This window comes from Dipodomys spectabilis, unplaced genomic scaffold, assembly GCF_019054845.1.
Source record: "Dipodomys spectabilis isolate Male_0828 unplaced genomic scaffold, ASM1905484v1 ptg000002l, whole genome shotgun sequence".
NCBI classification, from domain to species: domain Eukaryota; kingdom Metazoa; phylum Chordata; class Mammalia; order Rodentia; family Heteromyidae; genus Dipodomys; species Dipodomys spectabilis.
In genome coordinates this window covers 51,331,198-51,353,525 of record NW_024870679.1, presented here as the reverse complement: position 1 = coordinate 51,353,525, position 22,328 = coordinate 51,331,198, and the positions used below count along the sequence as shown (strand labels likewise).

At 40.7% G+C, this 22,328-nt stretch overlaps 1 protein-coding gene across 3 annotated transcripts in view; it reads left to right on the top strand.

The window, feature by feature from the left end:
* The window catches only part of Eif2b3 (eukaryotic translation initiation factor 2B subunit gamma), a 59,555-nt gene that overhangs the window by 8,357 nt on the left and 28,870 nt on the right, over positions 1-22,328 (top strand). For all 3 annotated transcript variants that reach the window (XM_042684784.1, XM_042684774.1, XM_042684791.1), the window contains exon 4: positions 13,356-13,515. In XM_042684784.1, the coding sequence (XP_042540718.1) occupies positions 13,356-13,515 (160 nt within the window). The remainder of the gene's footprint in view (positions 1-13,355; positions 13,516-22,328) is intronic.

The window sequence follows — 22,328 nt, the reverse complement described above, 5'->3', positions numbered from 1 at the left end:
CCTCCTTCCCTCCATTTCTGTATCCCCTTTTGTCCTCCCCCAAAAAACATGTTTCCACTTCCGATTATTCATTTTGATAAACAATTTGTTATTTCTTCAGAGGAGTTACACCTTTGGACTCCTCCCCTAACTATGCCATCCTTTAGTCAGTTTCTTTGGGTATATAAAACCTTGTATATGGTGGCTGGAAAGGTGGCTCAGTGGTAGAGTGCTTGCCTTGCATGCATGAGGCCCTGGGTTCAATTCCTCAGCACCACATAAGCAGAAAAAGCTAGAAGTGGTGCTGTGACTCAAGTGGTAGAGCACAAGCCTTGAGATGAAGAGCTGAGGGACAGTGCCCAGCCTAGAGTTCAGGCACCATGACAGCAAAAAAAAAAACACAAAAAAAACTTGTATATGTTATCATGTATATTATATTTTAGAGCTAGCTTCTACAAATGAGAGAAAACATGTGCTGTTTTGTTTCTCTGAGCCTGACTTCAGTTAACGTAATTTTTTCTATGTCCATCTATATCCCTGCAAATGACATATTCTTCATTTTTCTAATAGATGAGTAAAATTCCTTTGTATATTTGTACCTTGTTTTCTTGATCTATTCATCTGTTGTAGGCACTTGGGCTGTTTCTGTAACTTAACTGTTGTGAATAATGCAGCAGTGGACATGGATGTACAAGTGCCTTTACTGTATCCTGACTTGTAATATTCTGGGTAGAAGCCCAAGAGTACTATCGCTGTATCATTGGGTAGTTCAAACTGCTTTCCAGAGTGGTTGTACTAGTTTATAGTCTCACCAAAGAAGAATAGGCTGAGTGTGTAGTCCAGTGGAAGGGCACTTGCCTAGCATTCATGAGGTCCTAGGTTTCATTCCCAGCACTTGCAAGGGGAAAAAAAAAGGATTCAGAGGATTCCATTTGCTCATAACAAGCAAAATTAATATGTAGTAAGAGAAATCTGAGTTGTTATTGACTATAGGTGAGAATTGACTGGAAAAGAATTTTTAAAATTCCATCGGTCTCCTATAAGATATTTGAACTTTTAATCCTTTTTGATGAAGAAACTAACAACATATGCATAGTAGAACCCAGTCTGTCCCGTTGCTTGTGGCCCATAAACTGAGACCACATATTATTCTAAAACTGTTGTCCTTTGGGAAAAATTCAGTTTTTATAATGTTACTGTATTATTTGAATTGGGGCACAGACTTTCTCCTGCCAAAAGGCCTACTAATATTTTTCAGCCTGTCTTTGTAATGAAAAATAAATACTGGCCAGGCACTGGTAGCTCACGCCTATAATCCTAGCTACTTAGCAGGCTGGGATATAAAGACTGCTGTTCAAAGCCAGCCCTGGCAGGAAAGTTTGTGAGGCTTTTATCTCCAATTAACTACCAAAAAAGCTGAAAGTTGAGCTATGGCTCAAGTGGTAGAGTGCTAGCCTTGAGCAAAAAAGCTCAGGGACAGCTCCGAGGCCCAAAGCTATCATTCCACCACTTGATCCACAACTCCATCTCCAACTTTGTGGTGGTTAATTGGAAACAAGAGCCTCACAAACTTTCCTGCATGGGCTGGTTCCAAACCATGATTCTCAGATCTCAGCCTTGAGTAGCTAGGATTACAGGTGTGAGCCACTGGCAGCTGGCACAGTCAGAAACTCTTAATTAAATATTATTGCATAAAACTTATTTAAGAGCTAGAAAATCTAAAAGGATTCATGTATCTTTGCAAGTGTACAGCTTTTGTTTCTTGGTATCTTTACCCTAGTGAAGGTGATTCCAGTCTTCCAGGATGACTTTCTATCCTTTGCTAAGGCCATATGCTCAAGAGACCTAGCTAAGTAAGGATGCAGTCTGTGATCGGCACATAAAACAAAGCTTGGGCCAAGTGCCAGTGGCTCTGTTTTGTACATGGTTCTATTTTTTTACCTTAGAAATAGAATGCAATCAGACATAGTTCATACTTATAATTCTAGCTTCTTAAAGAGACTGAGGTCTAAGAATTGCAGTTTAAAGCCAGCCCAGTCAGACAAATCTAAGAGACTGGCAGCTCCTATTAGCTAACAAAAAGTCAGAAGTAAAGCTACGTGCTGATGGCTTACACCTCTAATCCTAGCTACTCAGGAGGCTGAGATCTGAGGATCATGGTTGGAAGCTAGCCAGAGCAGGAAAAAGTCCATAAGACTCTTTTATCTCCAGCTAACCACCAGAAGTGGTACTATGGCTCAAAGTGATAGAGGGCTATCCTTGAGTGAAAAAGTGCCCAAGCCCTGAGTTCAAGCCCTACTACAGGCCAAAAAAAAGGTCAAACTAGAGGTATGGCTCTATGTGAGTAAAACTATGTGAGTGAAAAAACAGTAAGACTCTGATTTCAAGGTCCAATACTAGCCTCCCAAAAATAAGTTATTCATAGCCAGCCTGGCAGGAAAGGCAGTGAAACTCTTACCTCCAATAAACCACCAGAAAACCAGAAGTGGCACTGTGGCTCAAGTGGTAGAGCACTAGCCTTGAGCTGAAGAGCTGAGGGATCATGATGATACTCAGGCCCAGAGTTCAAGCCCTATGACCACAACAACAAAAAAAATAGCTAACATGCTGCAACAAAGAGCAAACTATCCTAGTGAAATCCCTATCCTAGAGGCAGCTGGTATAAAGATTGGGCATATAGTCTATTTTTAAATGTTCAAACAGCGAAATATTTTCAGTTGAGTATTTGATGTCTTTATCAAATTACAAATCTCTGTCATTCTTTCCTAGAACTTTTCATTTAGCCCAAGGTTTTGTTTTTGTCAGATTTGTATCTCTTTGGAAAGACTAAGTATAGTTTGGTAAAGGAAAGATCTGAGAACTTGGCCCTAACTTGCCTAAAGACTTTATTAAGTGGTGACTTTCATTCATTCTGATGAATGCTTCGGTGGGCTATGGTTGCCAGGAGGGCCCCCTTGATGATGCCTTCTTTGACACTATTCTTGGCATAGTTAAAAGCTCATGGCTGAGAATGTGGCTTAGTTGTAGAGTGCTTGCCTGGCATGCATGAAGCCCTGAGTTCCATTCCTCAGTACCACATAATCAGAAAAGGCCAGAAGTGGCTCTGTGGCTCAAGTAGTAGAGTGCTAGCCTTGAGCAAAAGAAGCTTAGGGACAGTGCCCAGACCCTGAGATCAAGCCCCAGGACTGAAGAAAAGAAAAGAAAGGAAAGGAAAGGAAGAAAGAAACAAACAAAGAAACAAAAAGAAAAGCCCAGGAGTTATGACAATAAACAGCTTGGATTTAGGGGATTTTTAGCTTTTTATTTCTCCAGAAAATCTCAATGGTGCTTTTCTTTTGATTATATTAAGTGTGTGTGTGTGTGTGTGTGTGTGTGTGTGTTTTTGGGGAGGGGGGACTTGAACTCTGGGGCTGAGCACAGTCCCTCAGCTCTTCAGCTCAAGGCTAGTACTCTACCACTTGAGTCACAGCACTGCTTCCCATTTTCTGGTGGTTAATTGGAGATAAGTCTCACAGACTTTCCTGCCTGGGCTGGCTTTGAACCATGATCCTCAGATCTCAGCCTCCTGAGTAGCTGGGATTACAGACATGAGCCATCAGCACCCAGTATGTGTGTATTTTTTTTTCCTATAAATTTGAAATGTTTTCATCTTACCTTCACACAGATTGCTACTTGTTGGAACTCTGGTCTGTAGGATGAGACTTCTACAGCTCTGTACTTTGATAGTCAGAAAACTTATAATCTGGGCTAGGAAGGTGGCTAAGTGGTAGAGTGCTTGCCTTGCATGTGTGAGGCCCTGTGTTTGATTTCTCAGCACTATAGAAGAAGATAAAGCCAGAAGTGGCGCTGTGGCTCAACTGGTAAAGTGCTAGCCTTGAGCTGAAGAGCTGAGAGACACCAGGCCCAGAGTTCAGGCCTCATGACCAACAAAACAACAACAACAACAACAAAACTTATAATCTTTGAGCCTAGTTTCTTTTTTTCCTTTTTTTTTTTTTTTGTCAGTTTTGGGGCTTGAACTCAAGGCCTAGGTGCTATCACTGAGCCTTGTGCTCAAGGCTAGCATTCTAGCATTTAGGCCACAGTGCCACTTCCAGTTTTTGAGTGGTTCATTGGAGAGAAGAGTCTCATGGGGACGTTTCTGCTTGGGCTGGCTTCAAACTATGATCCTCAGATCTCAGCCTCCTGAGTAGGCCTGATTTGTCTCCTTCCTTTCTTTATTCCTTCCTTCCTTCCTTTCTTCCCTCCTTCCCTTTCTCTCTCTCTCTCTCTCTCTCTCTTTTTCTTTCTTTCCTTCCTTTTTTCTTTACTGAGGAATCAAACCCAAGTCTTCATACATGTTAGGCAAGTACTCTACCACTAAGCCACATTCTGAGCCCCATTAGCCCTAATTTCTTTTGTTTTTATTTGGTTTTGTTTTGTTTTGTTTTTGGTTGGTCATGGGACCTGAACTCTGGGCCTGAGCGCTGTCCCTGAGCTCCTCAGCTTAAGGCTAGTGCTCTGTCACTTGAGCCACAGTGCCACTTCTGGCTTTTTCTGCTTATGTGGCACTGAGGAATCAAACTCAGGGCCTCATGTATGCAAGGCAAGCACTCTACCACTGAGCCACCTTCCAGTCCATAGGCCTAATTTCTTGAGCCTCTTTCATCCTCCTCTCTCCTCCCTCCTCCCTTCTCCCCTCCTTCTGAGACAGTGGGGCCTCAATCCTTGGCTGCCAGCATGCTGCTCAGCTCCCCCATGTCCTCTTGGTTGGAATGTGCATTCTCTCACCCTTTTCTTGATGAACTTGAGGTTCCATTTGTTCTTGGACACCTTGAATAGCTCCATGGTACACCCCTCATATGGGTGAAAGCACACACCTCACACATAATGTCCTGCGGATACTTCATGCCTGGTGAGGCACCCACGGCACTGTGCCTTGGCTTGCTCACGTTCTTGGTCTCTTTGTGGCCCTTCCTTTTTTTTTTTTTTTTTGGTCAGTCATGGGGCTTGAACTTGGCCTGAGTGCTGTCCCTCAGTTCTTCAGCTCAAGGTGAGCGCTCTAGCACTTGAGCTACAGAGCCACTTCTGATTTTTCTGGTGGTTTATTGGAGATAAGAATGTCATGGACTTTCCTGCCCGGGCTGGCTTTGAATCCTGATCCTCAGATCTCAGCCTCCTGAGTAGCTAGGATTACAGGCGTGAGCCACCGGTGCCCAGCCTTTTATGGCCTTTCTTGAGAGCCATAGCTATGGGATACCACAGAGCCATGGCTGCCATTCACCATTGGCTGTATGGTGGAAGCTCTTGCCTTTTTCTTTCTTTTTTTTTCCCTAATTTTTTCTTTTTTATTGATATTATAAAGGTGATGCACAGAGGAGTTAACAGTTATATAAGTGAAGTAATGAGTACATTTCTTTTTGGACAATATCTCCCCTTTCCTCGCTCTCTCCCAGTTTTTCCCTCCTGGTCCCACCCACAGAGAAATGTTTTAATTGTAGCCCCTCCCCTTTTTTTTTTAATTTTTATTGTGAAAATTCCATACAAAGGAGTTACAATTACATTGGCAAGGTAATGAGTACATTTTTTCTTTCTTTCTTTTTTTGCCAGTTGTGGGGCTTGAACTCTGGGCCTGGGCGCTGTCCCTCAGCTCTTCAGCTCAAGGCTCGTGCCCTACCACTTGAACCCTAGCACCACTTCTGGCTTTTTTCTACTTATGTCGTGCTGAGGAATTGAACCCAGGGCCTCATGCATGCAAGGCAAGCACTCTACCACTGAGCCACCTTCCTAGCCCCAGCCCCATGAGTATGTTTCTTATCAAGCATTGTTGCCTCCTCCTTTGTTTCCCCTTCCCATCCCTTCCCATCCCTCCCCCCCCCCACCCACCCAGCCAAAGTTGTAAAGTTCCTTTTTCAACATAAGGACTTGTACATCTCATTGTTGCAATGGGTCAACCTGTATCCCTATTTAATCTTACCTTTTTCTGTACGGAGCTTTTTATAAGATGAGGTGCTATAGAATAATGGAAAAAGATATTAGCCAGGAATTATTATTGAAAGCATAGGCTGCTATCACAAACTTTATGTGTGGGTACAAGCAGCCTACCTAGCTTAGATTTTTAAACTTTTGTCAGAGCAACCTGTCTTGATCTGAATTATGAGATAACACTACAACATGTAGCATGGTCCAGCACAACTTAATGGAAAGTCAGTAAGCATTCTGTCACCAGGACCTGGAGTTCGTCTGAAGGACCGTGTAACTGCTGAAACACTTCTGCCCATTTCCTCCACCAAGCTTTCCCTGGTTCCCTAAGGCTGAGTTACGTGTCATCTTTCTATACTTGTACAAAAGACTTGGGGGCAAGAACTGTATCTGGATGCCGCATGCACACACACACAGACACACAGACACACACACATTTAATATATGAACAAAAGATGAAGGCAAAGTCTTTGTTAACATTTGGAACAAGCTCCTTATTCATTATATGTTTATTTGAGCCTAAGGGTGAGTTTCAATAACTGCAGAGCAGAAGTATTGATATGGCATTGGCTGTTTAGTGTTTATTTAGTATTTGAAAGCTCCCAGAAAGCTTTAAATTTACTGATATGTCACTGATCCTGTACCCCATACATGTTCTAAATGGAGAATTATGTTTATGAAGAGGTAGAGTAGCATGGTGAAAAGAACACATTCTTTGAAAAACAGGTAGACCTTTAAGTCTAACTTTTTTTTGGGAGGGGGGGGCATTCCTGGGGCTTGAACCGAGGGCCTGAGCACTGTCCTTGAGCTTCTTTTTTGCTCAAGACTAGCACTCTGCCACTTGAGCCACAGTGCCACTTCTGGCTTTTTCTGTTTATTAGTACTGAAGAATCAAATCCAGGGCTTCATGCATGCTAGGCAAGCACTCTACCACTAAGCCACATTCCCAGCCCCTTTGAGTCTAATTTTTATTTCATTATTCATTAGTTATATGACCTTAACTGAGCTTATAAGTCCCTCCTAAGCTTGATTTTAATTCATCTATAAAATATTGACATTTTTAGTTATTCAGCAAATTTGTATTAACTACTGTATGCCAGGCAGTATTTTTCTTTTTCTTTTTTTGAGCCCATCCTGGGGTTTGAACTCAGGGCCTGAGTGCTGTCCTAGAGCTTTTGTGCTAAAGGATTCTTGATCACAGAGTACAGAGGTAAATACTGCTTTTTATTTGTTTGTGTGGTCGTGAGTATCAAACGTAGGGCCTGCATGATAGGCAAACTGGCTACCATTGAGCTATACCCCAACCAAGGTTTTAATTTTTTTTTCCATTGATTGATTATCTGCAGTAGGGCTTTGAACTCAGAGCCTCAAGCTCTCACTTGGCTTTTCCATCCTGGCTGGTAGTCTTATCACTTGAGCCATACCTCTATTTCCAGCTTTTTTTTTTTGTTGGTTAATTGGAAATAAGTCTTTCAGAGTTTTCTGCACAGGCTGACAGATTTAAGTTTCCTGAATAGCCAGGATTACAGGTGTGAGCCACCAGCACCCTCTCTATCTTCTTTTAAAACATTTAATTTTGGGCTGGGAATGTGGCTTAGTGGTAGAGTGCTTGCCTAGCATGCATGAAGCCCTGGGTTTGATTCCTCAATATCAGTATCACATAAACAGAAAAAGCCAAAAGTGGTACTGTGGCTCAAGTGGCAGTGGGCTAGCCTTGAGCACAAAAGAAGCTCAGGGACAGTGCCTAGGCCCTGAGTTCAAGCCCCAGGATTGGCAAAAGAAACAACAACAAAAAAAACCAAAAAACAACAATAAAACCCAGCGTCAGATTTTAAATTATCATTTTAATGATTTCTATATTTTAAAATAAATTTATAAGGTAAGTAATGATAAGTTCAATTTTTTTTTTTTTTGGTGTGGGGATTGAACTCTGGGCCTGGGACCTGCCCCTCAGCCCTTCAGCTCAAGGAGAGCACTCTACCACTTGAGCCACAGTGTCACTTCCGGTTTTCTGGTTGTTTATTGGAGATAAAGAGTCTCATGGACTTTCCTGCCTGGGCTGGCTTTGAACTGTGATTATCAGATCTCAGCCTCCTGAGTAGCTAGGATTACAGGTGTGAGCCACCAGCACCCGTCAAGTTCAACTTTTTTATGTTTAGAGAATGCTGTTTTAGGGTATCTTTAAGCAGTGATATGACAGAAAACAGTGTACATTGGAGTATGAATTAGAATAAAATAAAACTAGAATGACAGAGACCAATACAAGACTGGAAAAGGCTTTGGAGACCTGAACTAAAGCAGGGCAGAAGAGATAGAGGAAAATTAGGGGACCGGTCACATGGTAGTATGAAAGGGACTGGGCAAGGGGGACAATTTCAGTCCTGGATATAGCAAGATTTCTGACTTCAGTCCTGAATGGTATCGGTTAAGCTAAGGAACACAAAAAGAATATTTAGCTCAGCCTAAGGATTATCATTTCTTCTGCACTAAGTTGGTCTTTCCTTCATGTTTTTATAGCTCCAACTTTAGTGAAAATGAAGTGGCAGTTGGATTTTCCTTTGCATTTTGGGGACAACATACTGGTAAACAGTTTCTAAGTATTTTGACAAAACAAAACCAGCAAGGTCTTCACAAGTTAACTGTTGAAGTTTATTAAAGCACACAGCTACTTTTGAGGATTTTTTTTTTTTTTTTTGGGTCTGGTCGTGGGGCCTGAACTCTGGGCCTGGGCACTGTCCCTCAGCTCTTTAGCTCAAGGCGAACGCTCTACCACTTGAGCCACAGCGCCACTTCCGGCTTTTTTTTTCTTTTTGCTTATGTGGTGCTGAGGAATCGAACCCAGGGCCTCATGCATGCAAGGCAAGCACTCTACCACTGAGCCACCTTCCCAACCCCTACTTTTGAGGATTTAATTGGATTAGACCATATAGGAAAATGTAAATTGTGGTCAGTTGTACTCACACCAAATAACTGAATTCATTAGTTTTATATTTGCAGGGGGGTGGTGATTTGAATCCTAGCCATTGTTTGTAGAAAGGCTTGTTGGGTAAAAGCCTAGTGAACTACTAAGTTCTGACAGGTTTTTCCCAGAGAAATGTATTTTTCTTTTTTCCTTGCTGTAGAAAATTGCCAGATTGTTATTTATAACAATCTGTCATGGAACAGCTGCCAGAAAAAGAAACAGATTACTCCCAGTAGTTCTTCTCAGAATCTCCTTCATCCCCCCTCCTCCCCACCAAACATCCGGTGTTCTGATTTAACCTCTTTTTTTTTTTTCCTTTAATTTTGCTCAGTGGTCTTGGCTTAATAGAAACTATTCTTGTAATGAGAGATTTCTGGGCTTTGCCATGACATGGTAATGGCATTTTCTGAGCTTAATTTGTGTTCTTTAGTCAACACTAACTGGCAGCTGTTTTTGTTTTGAATTCCTGGCTGACTTGATCTCTCACTAAATACTAAAGTGATACCTTCCCTTGGTGACTTTGTATGTTCTTGTACTGTCAACAGTGCATACATTTGTTATTCCTAAGAGCTATGCTTTTTGCCCTTGATATTACCCTGTCTTTGCTAGAGGAGCAGACTTAGGATGAAGTATGTGATGATTGTTGGAACAGTGAGCATGGGGCTCTAGTTGGTTTCTACAGAAGAAGCTTACTTGGTGTTAGAAAATAACTGGATCCTTCAAACACAGGCCAGAGTTGGAGGGTTCAGGGAACTTTCAGACTAATTTCTAGCATTTCAGATGGAACAACTCACATTTCAAACAATCTATGTTTATTCATTGCTTGTGGACACACATAATTAAAAATATTTCTCTATTGGTACAACAACAAAACTTCTGACTCTTATCAATTTTTCCTTTTTCTTTTCTCTGAATTCCAGTTAATAGAAGTTCAGTTGCAATTCTAGAACAGGTTTCAAATTTCTAGACTAAAAAATGAAACATTAGTCCTTTCTATTACAACTTTCATTAAAATGTAAAGAAAGATAATATGAGGGCTGGGAAGGTGGCTCAGTGGTAGAGTGCTTGCCTTGCATGCATGATGTCCTGGGTTCAATTCCTCAGCACCACATAAGCAGAAAAAGTCTGAAGTCAGTGGCACTGTGGCTTAAGTGATAGAATGCTAGCCTCGAGCTGAAGAGCTGAGGGACAGCACCCAGGCCCAGAGTTCAGGCACCACAACCAACACACACACAAAAAGATAATATGAAGGTCTTAAGATTGATTTAGTTTTTCTTTTAGGCTTTTTTTTTTTTTTTGTCTAGGATTTCTAGCTTTTGAAAATAGTGCACGGATGAGACAACAAAGACTTCCTTTGAAAGTTGTGGCATTGCAAATATGATGAGAATGGGTTGGTTTTTCAGAGAATCTTTCATGGCTCCTACTCTGAAACAATCAAGACAGGGGGCTGATGGAACAGCCATCTCCTGTCTGTACTTCAGGCCTTGCTCTTTCAGACTGATGTCTTTCTTTTCACACTGAAGAACAGATGGCAACCAGACATTGAAAGGACAGCATCTATTCCTGGTAATCCTTAGAGATTTTGTATTCAGTTGAGCAAAAGGTCATATAAAAGCAAAGAAAGAAATGAGCCTATGGGTCAATTCACAATCATGCAGGACTTGTTCAGCATTTACAATAACAACACATTTAAACACTTCACAAATACTAAATGGTAATAGCATTTGTTTTCCAAGACAATGTTGTCACCACTTTAGAAACACTTGCATCAGGGTCATTTTCTTTACTTGGAGGTACATCAATTAATTACAAAAACTTAGGAAAATAGGACTTTTTTTCCTTGGCAAACTATTGGCTTCATAATGATGAGATGGATCAACTCTTCTATTTCAATAGCGATTGTTTATTTTGTGCCAGTCCTAGGACTAGAATTCAGGGCCTACACACTGTCCCTGAGCTTTTGTGCTCATGGCTAAAGTTCTACCATTGAGCCACTGCTCTACTCCCAGCTTTTTGATAGTCAGAGATAAGCTTTTCATATACTTTCCTGCTCAGGCTAACTTCAAACCTCAGTCTTCAGATCTCAGCCTCCCTAGTAGCTAGGCATGAGCCACAGGCACTCTGCTTTTTTTTTTCTTTTAATTTTTAATGTTTCTGTAATGATATTTATATAATACATCTTTAGTTATGACTGATCTCTGCATTTCAAGGCACTATTATAAGAAGTAGGATTCTGTAGACTCCTTCCTTAGCTTGCATGTATATAGGTTGATTTATAAATGCCCAATAGTTTCTAAATGGTGAATTGTAGCCTTAGAAATTTCCTTTTCTTGCTGGGCGCCAATGGCTCACACCTATAATCCTAGCTACTCAGGAGGCTAAGATCTGATGATCGCGGTTCAAAGCCAGCCCAGGCAGTCTTGTATTGGTCTCTGTCATTCTAGTTTTATTTTATTCTAATTCATACTCCAATGTACACTGTTTTCTGTCATATCACTGCTTAAAGATACCCTAAAACAGCATTCTCTAAACATAAAAAAGTTGAACTTGACAGGTGCTGGTGGCTCACGCCTGTAATCCTAGCTACTCAGGAGGCTGAGATCTGAGAATCACAGTTCAAAGCCAGCCCAGGCAGGAAAGTCCATGAGACTCTTTATCTCCAATAAACCTCCAGAAAACCGGAAGTGGCACTGTAGCTCAGATGGTAGAGCACCTGCCTTGAGCTGAAGAGCTGAGGGACAGCGCCCAGGCCCAGAGTTCAAGCCCCATGACCAACAACAACAACAAAAATTCTTTTTCCTGGAAAGATGATGGTAATAGAAACTTCATATTAATCTCAGTGAAGATCCAAAAAGAGCCAGGCATAAAGAGACACCTGTGCCCAGCACAAAATTATAGCTCTGATTAACAGAAAGTTAACATAGAAGCAAAAAGTACTTTTATTTATTATAACTAGTTTATCTTGGTTTTTGTTTTTGAGCTACTTAGGTAAAATCTGAATAGCTAGATTATTAGTAGTAGTAATAGTAGATTATCAAGTATTTAAAAAGTACTATTATCTTTATCTGTTTTTCTTTTCTTTTGAGACAGGTCTTGCTATGTTGTCCAGGCTGGTCTCAAAAATGTGATCACTTTGCCTCAGCCACCTCTGAGTACTAGAATTACAGGATTGCATTGTTACATCTAGATTCTAGCAGACTTTTCTACTTAGGCTGGCTTAAAACCTCAATCCTAGCCAGACAGACAGAAGCTCAAACAGAAGCTTTCAGGTTGGCTCCTTGGCTCATACCTGTAATCCTAGCTACTCAGTAGGCTGAGATCTGAGGATTGAGGTTCAGAGCCAGCCTGGGCAGGAAAGTCCATAAGACTCTTATCTCCAGTTAGCCACCAGAAAACCAGAAGTGGTTCCGTGGCTCAAAGGGTAGATTGCTAGCCTTGAGCAAAAATTGTTCAGGGACAGCACTCAAGCCTTGAGTTCAAGTCGCATAACTGACAAAAACTAAATAAAAACTGAATAAAAAGAGACACAAATAACAATAATAAAATACCAATTATATGGTTTTGTTATAATAGTAAATGAGTACTTTGTACTTACTTGTACAAAGTACAAGCATTGTACTTGTTTACTACCTAGAATGTAAGTTAGCAAGTGAGGCATTTCATTATATTTATCTTGTTGTTTCCTAATAAACTGATGGTTCTATAAAGATAATTTATTCCAAAGTCATAGAAATAGATAATGCAGTTTCAGACAGTTTCTTAGAAATCTACCTGAATGCTAAAGACCTTTCAGGACTGCTAGTAAGGATCACAAGGGGGAAGCAGAGATTTCAGACCCTCCCCCAGCACAATCCATTAGGCAACCCCATTTTTTAAATTATTTGTTTGTTTTTGTCAGTCCTGGGGCTTCATCTCAGGGCCTGGGCACTGTCCTGAGCTTCTTTAGCTCGAGGCTAACACTACCACTTGAGCAACGTGCCACCTCTAGCATTTTCTGTTTATGTGGTACTGAGGAACCAAACCCAGGGCTTCATGCCTACTAGACAAGCACTCTACTACTAAACTGCATTCCCAGCCCCTATTTTTACTTTTTTTTTTTTTTTTGTCCGTTGTGGGCTCTGTCTCTGCGCTCTTCAGCTCAAGGCAAGTGCTCTACCACTTGAACGACAGCACCACTTCTGGTTTTCTAGTGGTTTATTGGAGATAAGAGTCTCAAGGACTTTCCTGCCTGGGCTGGCTTTGAACCGAGATCCTCAGATCTCAGCCTCCTGAGTAGCTAGGATTACAGGCGTGAGCCATCAGTGCCTGGCTTATTTTACTTTTTTTTTTTTTTTTTTTTTTGCTGCAGAAAAGGTATAAATATTTTCTTGTTTGTGTGATTCTAAACTCTTATCTTGTGATGAATTATATGAATCACTCTTGTGATACTGACTTTTCTCTTTGTATCTAATAGACAGATATGCTGATACTCAGCTGTGATCTGATAACAGATGTTGCCTTACATGAGGTTGTGGACCTGTTTAGAGCTCATGATGCATCACTTGCCATGTTAATGAGAAAAGGACAAGATAACTTAGAACCAGTTCCAGGTCAAAAGGGGAAAAAAAAGACAGGTAAGGAAGATTGGGGCTTATTTTTGTTGGATTTTATAAGTGTTTTTATCATTCATGCTTTCATTTAAGAAACATTTGAAAGGGACTGCAATGTACTAAGAATACTGTACTAGGAGTTGATGACATAAAGTCAAGTAAGATACATCCAGGTGCCAGTGTCTCACACCTATAATCTTAGCTACTTTAGGAGGCTGGAATCTGAGAATCACAGTTCAAAGCCAGTCTAGGCAGAAAAGTCTCTGTGAGACTGGAAGAGGCACTGTGGCTCAAGTAGAAAAGATTATCCTTGAGTGCGAAGAGGCTCAGGGACAATGCCCAGGCTCTGAGTTAAGCCCCACAACCACCACCAACAAAATAATAAGATATAATCCCTATAACTAGAGGCATGGTTCAAGTAGTAGAGCATCAGCTGTGAGCAAAAAACCTGAGCCAGAACATGATACCCTGAGTTCAGGCCCCAGGACCAGCACACACACAAAAAATATACTATAGAATCTAATTAAAAGCTAGAAGTTGGGCTGGGAAGGTGGCTCAGTGGTAAAGCGCTTGCATTGCATGCATGAGGCCCTGGGTTCAATTCCCCAGCACCACATAAGCAAAAAGAAAATAAGCTGGGAGTGGCGCTGTGGCTCAAGTGATAGAGTACTACCCTTGAGCTGAAGAGCTGAGGGACAGTGCCCAGGCCCAGAGTTCAGGTCCCATGTCCGGACCCAAAAAAAAAAAAAAAAGCTAGAAGTACTTTTTAAGACAGGGACTGTGTCTTCTGTGTCTTTATGTGTATGTGGGTGAATGTGTGCGTGTGTGGGTGCGTGCGTGCATGCGTGTGTGTGTGTGTGTGTGTGTGTGTGTGTGTGTGTGTGTTGACCTGGGCACTGTTCCTGAGCTTTTTTGCTCAAGTCTAGTACTAGTACTCTACCACTTGAGCCACAGCTCCACTTCTGGTTTTTTTGTTGCTTAATTGGAACTTAATGTCTCACAGACTTTCCTTCCCAGGCTGGCTTGAAACTATTATCCTCAAATTGCTGCCTCCTGAGTAGTGAGGATTACAGATGTGAGTCACCAGTGCTCAGTTGTAAGACTCAAATAATTGAACACATATGTACTTGTCTCTTAATATCCATGAGAGATTGATTCTAGAACCCATGGTTACAAAGCATATGTATACTTGCATGCTCATACATATATGATTTACTATGTATACACACTGCAAAATCCATGTATACTCATTTCTTTATATAAAATGGTATGTATAGTATTTGCATATACATGTTATATACCTCTCCCAGATATTTACAATCTAAATTACCTATAAAGCCTGAAAAAAATGTAAGTATTGTGTAAATAGTCGTTATCTTATATTTTTAGGGAATAATAAGGGGAAAAAAGGCTGTATATGTTCTATACAGAAACAGGTTTTTTTTGACAGTACTTAGGTTTGAATTAATGCCTTTGTACTTTGTAGGCAGTTACTTGAGCCGTGCCCCAACCTTAACAGTTTCATTTTTCTAAGTAGTTTGCATCTGTGATTGACTGCGTCACTGAATGTGGAACTTGAGACTACAGAGGACTAACTGCAACTAAGAAACATTTAATTAAAATCAGTGTTTTATAATTTGAAATCATCCTTATCTTCTAGAAGTATAATTAATTTTTAAAATTTCCTAGGATTATAGTAGTAGCATTTGGTTTTTAATCTTTAATGCATTATACTAACTTTACCAGACTACAAAGAATAGGAACAACACTCTAGTTCAGTCAAGGATAGAGAATTTGAGTTTATGAACTGTTGATTTTTGTCTAGAACATGGCATCTGATTGTTTTTGCCACAGTATTTAATGCCTTAACTGATTCTGTTTCTAGATTATTTTTTATAGCTGAACTTATACCCAAAAGTCTTTTTAACATTCACACCTTTGGACTGGGAATGTGGCTCAGTGGTGGACTATTAGCCCAGCATTTGTGAGGTCCTAGAGTTGATCCCCAGCACTGTCAAATGACAAACAAAAAAGACAGCATAAGCCAAGCAACAAAATATGGTTAACAGAAACTTCTGAATGCTGATGGCCCATGGCTGTAATCATGGCTACGTAGGAGGCTGAGACCTGGAGGATTGCGGTTCAAGCCAGCTCAGACAGAAAAGTCTTAGAGATGCCATATTCGATTAACCAGCAAAATGCTGGCTGGAGGCATGGTTCAAGACAAAGCACTGGCTGTCATCAAGAAAATTGAACAAGATAACAAGGCTTGGGATTTTTGTTTTTGTGCCAGAACTGGCAGACACAAAAAGACACATTTTTCATCCTGCAGTTTAGATATCACATTTCTTGGAAACATGGGTTACACACACCCACAGTGTTCTTCAGTGACTCACATACAGATGGATTGCTTGTTTGAATGTCTCATTTTCCTCAGTAGAAACTGTTTGTAGCCCCCTGTCTGGGGTAAGATCATCTTTGCATGATCTTTAGGATTGCATATACTATTCCACTTAACAAGGACTGTGTTTTTTCTTCTGACTTGGGTTATCTAGTAAAGCCTCATGTAAATCTCTCTTCTCTTGGTTGCTTAAATTTATCATACAGATATGAGAACAGAAGGATAGTTCCCTAAGACACATGACTGATATTAATGTTGTTAATCTCTCCTTCCTCTTCTGAAAACAATCTCAGTGAGCATCTCTGTTCCATTTTCATACATGTGCATAAAATATTTTGATCATATTCACTCCCTTTTATCCTCTCTTTATCTTCCTCACTTCTAGTACCTATGTTGTGGGCAGGACCTGGTTTACATTCCTATTAATTGCTTCCAATTTTTGTTAAGTTCATATTAGTTGTTCAAAGGGGTTTTAACAGCATACTATTTTCCACATGTACAGATTGTACTTTAATCATATTGATCCTTTGCCTATTCATGCTTACTCTGTTCTGCCCCTTATTATTCAACATCTATTTTACTTTTGTCCCTTGAGTTTTGTTGTGATGTTAAAAAGTATTGTTGGGCCAAGCACTGGTAGCTCAGGCCTGTAATCCTAGCTACTCAGGAGTGTGAGATCTGAGGATTGTGGTTCAAAGCCAGCCAGGGCAAAAAAGTCCATGAGACTCATCTTCAACTAACCACCAGAAAACTGGAAGTGGCGCTGTGTCTCAAGTGGTAAAACACTATTCTTTTTTTAAATTTTTTTATTGTGAAAATACCGTACAGAGGGGTTACAATTACATGGACAAGATAACGAGTACGTTTCTTTTTTTTTTTTTTGGGTCTGGTCATGGGGCCTGAACTCTGGGCCTGGGCGCTGTCCCTCAGCTCTTCAGCTCAAGGCTAGCGCTCTACCACTTGAGCTACAGGGCCACTTCTGGCTTTTTTTCTTATGTGGTGCTGGGGAATTGAACCCAGAGCCTCTGGCATGCAAGGCAAGCGCTCTACCACTGAGCCACCTTCCCAGCCCCAATGAGTACATTTCTTATCAAGCATTGTTGCCTCCTCCTTTGTTTCCCCTTCCCATCCCTTCCCATATACTCCCCACCCCCCCACTTGATCTTCCCCCCCCCACACCAAAGTTGTAAAGTTTGTTTTTTGACATAACAATTTGTACATCTCATTGTTGCAATGGGTCCACCTGTATTCCTATTTAAACAATTTGGGTAAAACACTATTCTTTTTTTTTTTTTTTTTTTGTCAGTCATGGGGCTTGAACTCTGGGCCTGGGCGCTGCCCCTCAGCTCTTCAGCTCAAGGCGAGCGCTCTACCACTTGAGCTACAGAGCCACTTCCGGTTTTCTAGTGGTTTATTGGAGATAGGAGTCTCACGGTCTTTTCTGCCCGGGCTGGCTTTGAACCACGATTCTCAGATCTCAGCCTCCTGAGTAGCTAGGATTACAGGCGTGAGCCACCGGCGCCGGCCTCGTAAAACACTATTCTTGAGCTGACAAGCTTTGAGACAGTGTCCAGGCCCAGACTTCAAGCCCTATGACTGCCCTCCCCCCCCCAAAAAAATTCAAGACCAATATCAAAGACCAAAGACCTCTTTTCTCCTAGGATTTTTTTTTCCTTTTTTTTTTTTCTCTCTCTTTTTTTTTTTTGCCAGTCCTAGGGCTTGAACTCTGCCCGGGCACTTGCCTGAGCTTCTTTTGCTCAAGGCTAGTATTCTGCCACTTGAGCCACAATGCCATTTCTGGCCTTCTCTCTGTGGTACTGAGGAATTGAACCCAGGGCTTCATTCATGCTAGGTAAGCACTCTACTACTAAGCTCATTCAACCCCTCTCCTAGGATTTTGATGGTTTCATATACTAGTTTTGGACATGTTATCTTTTTTTTTGCACTAGTCCTGGTGCTTGAATTCAGGGCTTGAGCACTGCTCTGAGCTTTTTACTTAAGGCTAATGCTCTACCACTTGAACCATTCCTCCACTCAGCTTTTTGGTAGTTAATTGGAGATAAAAAGTCTCACAAATGTCCCTACCTTAGCTTGGCTTTGAACTGTGATCCTCAGATTTCAGCCTCCTGAGTAGCTACAATTACAGACAGGAGCCACTGAAGCCCAGCTATTTTATCATTTCAAGTTTATTTTATATATGCCCAATTTCTTACTGACAGGAACATTCTGTACTTTGTCTATGTATGTGTTATATCAGTGCCATACTGTATTGGTTATTATAGCTTTGCAGTAACATTGTAAATCAAGAAGTAAAATATATGTGATTTTTTTTTCTTTCTCAAAATTACTTTGGTTATTTGGAGGATTTGGTGGATCTCTATAAATTTTACCATTGTATTTTTCAATTTCTGTAAAAAATTCCATGGGGATTTTGATAAATATTGTGTTGAATCTGTCTATACTCTTGATATAATGTGCATATTTTAACAATATGAATTCTTTTTTTGGGGGGAGGGGGGTCCGGTCGTGGGGCCTGAACTCTGGGCCTGGGCGCTGTCCCTCAGCTCTTCAGCTCAAGGCTAGCGCTCTACCACTTGAGCCACAGCGCCACTTCCGGCTTTTTTCTTTTTGCTTATGTGGTGCTGAAGAATCGAACCCAGGGCCTCATGCATGCAAGGCAAGCGCTCTACCACTGAGCCACCTTCCCAGCACCAACAATATGAATTCTTATCATTATGATTTAAAAAAACAAACAAACAGTAAGGTTTTGATCCTTTCCTCTGCCCCTATACTGGGGCTGAAATTCAGGGCCTGGGGCTTCGTCCCTGCGCTTATTTACTCAAGGCTGGTGCTCTACCACTTGAGCCACAGCTCTATTTCTGGCTTTTTGCTGGTCAACAAGAAATAAGAATCATCAATTTTCCTGCCTGGGATGGCTTCAAATCATGATTCTCAGATCTCAGCCTCCTGAATAGCATCACTGGTGCCTAGTTCTTTCTGGAACTGAGACTTATATGAAATTTCTATAACAGCCATCTTTTCAAACAAACTGACTAAATGAGGGAATACTTAGGGGAGGAATCCAAAGGCCTGTCTCCTCTGAACAACTAATGTCCTGTGTATCAGAATGAATACCAGGAAGTGGAAACATATTTTGGGGGGTCACAAGAATGGAGGGAAAAGAGTGAGCAAATGTAATCATTATATCCATTGCACATTATATAAATAATGAACTATGTAACTTGAGAGTAGAGATGGGATAGGGAGAATGAAGGGAGATGTGATATTGACCAAGAAGCATTGTACTTGTAATCTGATTTATGGAATTGTAATCCCTTTATACAACTACTTAATAATTTAAAAAGAATATCGATGATACTATATATATACATATATACATACATACATATTCACAAATGTATTTTTTAAACTTGTATAAAAATAAAGATTTCCTTCTTTCCAATTTCAGTGAAAAGATAGTAAGGTTTTTTTGTTTGTTTGTTGCAAGTAATCTGTTTACTAAGTGATTCTATATACTTCTATGCAAAATTGTTTTTCTTAGCACTGAGGTTTGAATTTAAAATTCCACACTTACTAACTCCCTTGTTTTACTGATTATTTTTGTTTTTTTGTTTGTTTTTTTTGGGGGGTCCGATCATGGGGCCTGAACTCTGGTCCTGGGCGCTGTCCCTCAGCTCTTCAGCTCAGGCTAGCACTCTACCACTTGAGCTACAATGCCACTTCTGGCTTTTTTTTTTTTTTCTGCTTATGTGGTGCTGAGGAATTGAACCCAGGGCATCATGCAAGGCAAGCGCTCTACCACTGAGCCACCTTCCCAGCCCTTACTGATTATTTTCAAGGTAGGATCTCTTTATGCCCAACCCTGCCTGGACTACAATCTATTTGTGGTTCCTTTGTCACTAGAATGACAGGTATATACCACTGTGCCCAGCCATTGATTGAAACCAGTCTTGAAAATTTTTCAGCCTGTACTGGTGTCAAACCATGATCTCCTGATCTCTGCCTTTCAAGTAGGTAGGATTAGAGGCTTGAGCCAGTAAGCCCAGCTTTGGTAGATGTTTAATACTATTAAGGCTTTAAGTCACAAATAATTATTTAATGTTATCTCTGTGATATCATTATATCTCTTGGAATATTTGAAATATAGATTAAGTTCTAGAAAACTTCTATTTAATCCATTCCAGCTGTCTATAGTATTTCTTAAACTTCTCAGCTCTCAGAATTACATAGTATTAGTCCAGACTAGAATCATTACATACTAGTGTGCTCCATATCCAAAAATGAAAGGTCTCATGCTGTCACCTGTCAATCAGCTGAGCTTCCTTAGTACTGATAGATGGTCTAAAGCTGTATCAATTTCATGTTGGCTTCATTTATTTTTTTAAAACTGTTCTGTAGGACTGGAAATGTGGCTTAGTGGAAGAGTGCTTGCCTAACATGCATGAAACCCTCTGTACCACATAAACAGAAAAGGCTGGAAATGGCACTGTGGCTCAAGTGGCAGAATGCTAGCCTTGAGCAAAAAAAACTCAGGATCAGTGCTCAGGCCCTGAGTTCAAGCCCAGGACTGGCAAAAACAAAAAACAAAAAAACTGTACTGCAAAGTTCCTATTTGAGTTTCTGCTGTTCTGTTTCCTCCTCTAAGTCTCCATCTCCCCCATCCCACTGCTGTTTTTGTTAGAATCTCTACAGAATCAAATCTGAACCTCTGCAAGGTGCTGGTGGCTCACGCCTATAATCCTAGCTACTCAGAAGGCTGAGATCTGAGGATCAGGTTCAAAGTCAGCTCAGGCAAGCAAATCCTTGAGACTTATCTCCATTTAACCACCAGAAAACAGAAGTAGAGCTCTGGCTCAAAGTGGTAGAGGGCTAGCCTTGAGTGGGAAAAAAAACTCAGGGACAGCATCCAGGCCTTGAGTTCAAGCCCCACAACCTATAAACATACAAACAAAAATCTGAACTTGTGGGCTGGGAAGGTGGCTCAGTGGTAGAGCGCTTGCCTTGCATGCATGAGGCCCTGGGTTCGATTCCTCAGCACCACATAAGCAAAAAGAAAGAAGCCGGAAGTGGCGCTGTGGCTCAAGTGGTAGAGCGCTAGCCTTGAGATGAAGAGCTGAGGGACAGCGGCCAGGCCCAGAGTTCAGGCCCCACAACTGGACCCAAAAAAAAAAAATCTGAACTTGTTATGCCTGAAGGAATATATACAGAAATAAGTTCAAACAGGATAGGATTCATGTGATAGGAACATGCACACAATAAAGATACAATTATTGCCTAATTCTGTAATGGAGAAATTCATGTAAAGGCATATATTTTATAAAATAGAAATAATTTACCTCTGTGCTACCCAGGTAGTTGGTATAAAACTAGATCTCTGATTTACAACAACATTGAACTTTAATGCAGTCATGGAGTATAGGACATACTATATATAAAACTTACATTAAACCTTACAAAGGGAACAGAGATAATTAAGATTTGTTCTCAAGCTGGGCACCAGTGGCTCACGCATGTAATCCTACCTACCTAGTAGGCTGATATCTGAGGATCACAGTTCAAAGCCAGCCCAGGCAGGAAAGAGCAGGAAAGTCCATGAGACTCTTATCTCCAATAAACCACTCAGAAAACTGAAGTGGTGCAGTGGCTCAAGTGGTAGAGCCCTAGCCTTGAGCTGAAGAGATGAGGGACAGCATTCAGTCAGGCCCAGAGTTCAAGCCCATGACCGACAAAAAAAAAAAAAAAAAAAGATTTGTTCTCAAGCTAAAAGCCATTGAATGGTCCCTGATAATTTTCTTTCTGTGGCTCAAGTGGTAGAGCACTAACCTTAAGCAAAAAAAGCTAAGGATCAGCACCCAATCCCTGAATTCAGGCTCTAGAATCTGTACATACACACATACTCACAAAAGACAAAAACAGCAGACAAATTCATCTTTATAGTAAACATTTTCCTTAGAACTATATTCTCTTTGTAAGATATTAAAAGATTACTTTAAGCCAGGCACGGTGGCTCATGCCTGTAATCCTAGTTACGCAGAAGGCTGAAGATCACGGTTCAAAGCCAGTCTGGGCAGGAAAGTCCCTATGAGACTCTTATCTCCAATAAACCACCAGAAAACCAGAAGTGGCACTGTAGCTCAATTGGTAGAGCACTCGCCTTGAGCTGAAGAGCTGAAGGACAGAGCCCAAGCCTGGAGTTCAAGCCCCACAACTGACAAAAAAAATTAAAAATAAAAATAAATAAAATATTACTTTATTATTATGAGGTTCAGAGAATATGATTTTGTTTCATTTTAAAAACTTAAATGTTTTATTTAATATTTTTGTTAATAATACTACTAAAAATTCTTTATAAATATTAACTCATTTAATCCTCTTAGTAAACCTGGGAGGTAAATACTATTGTGTTTATTTTACT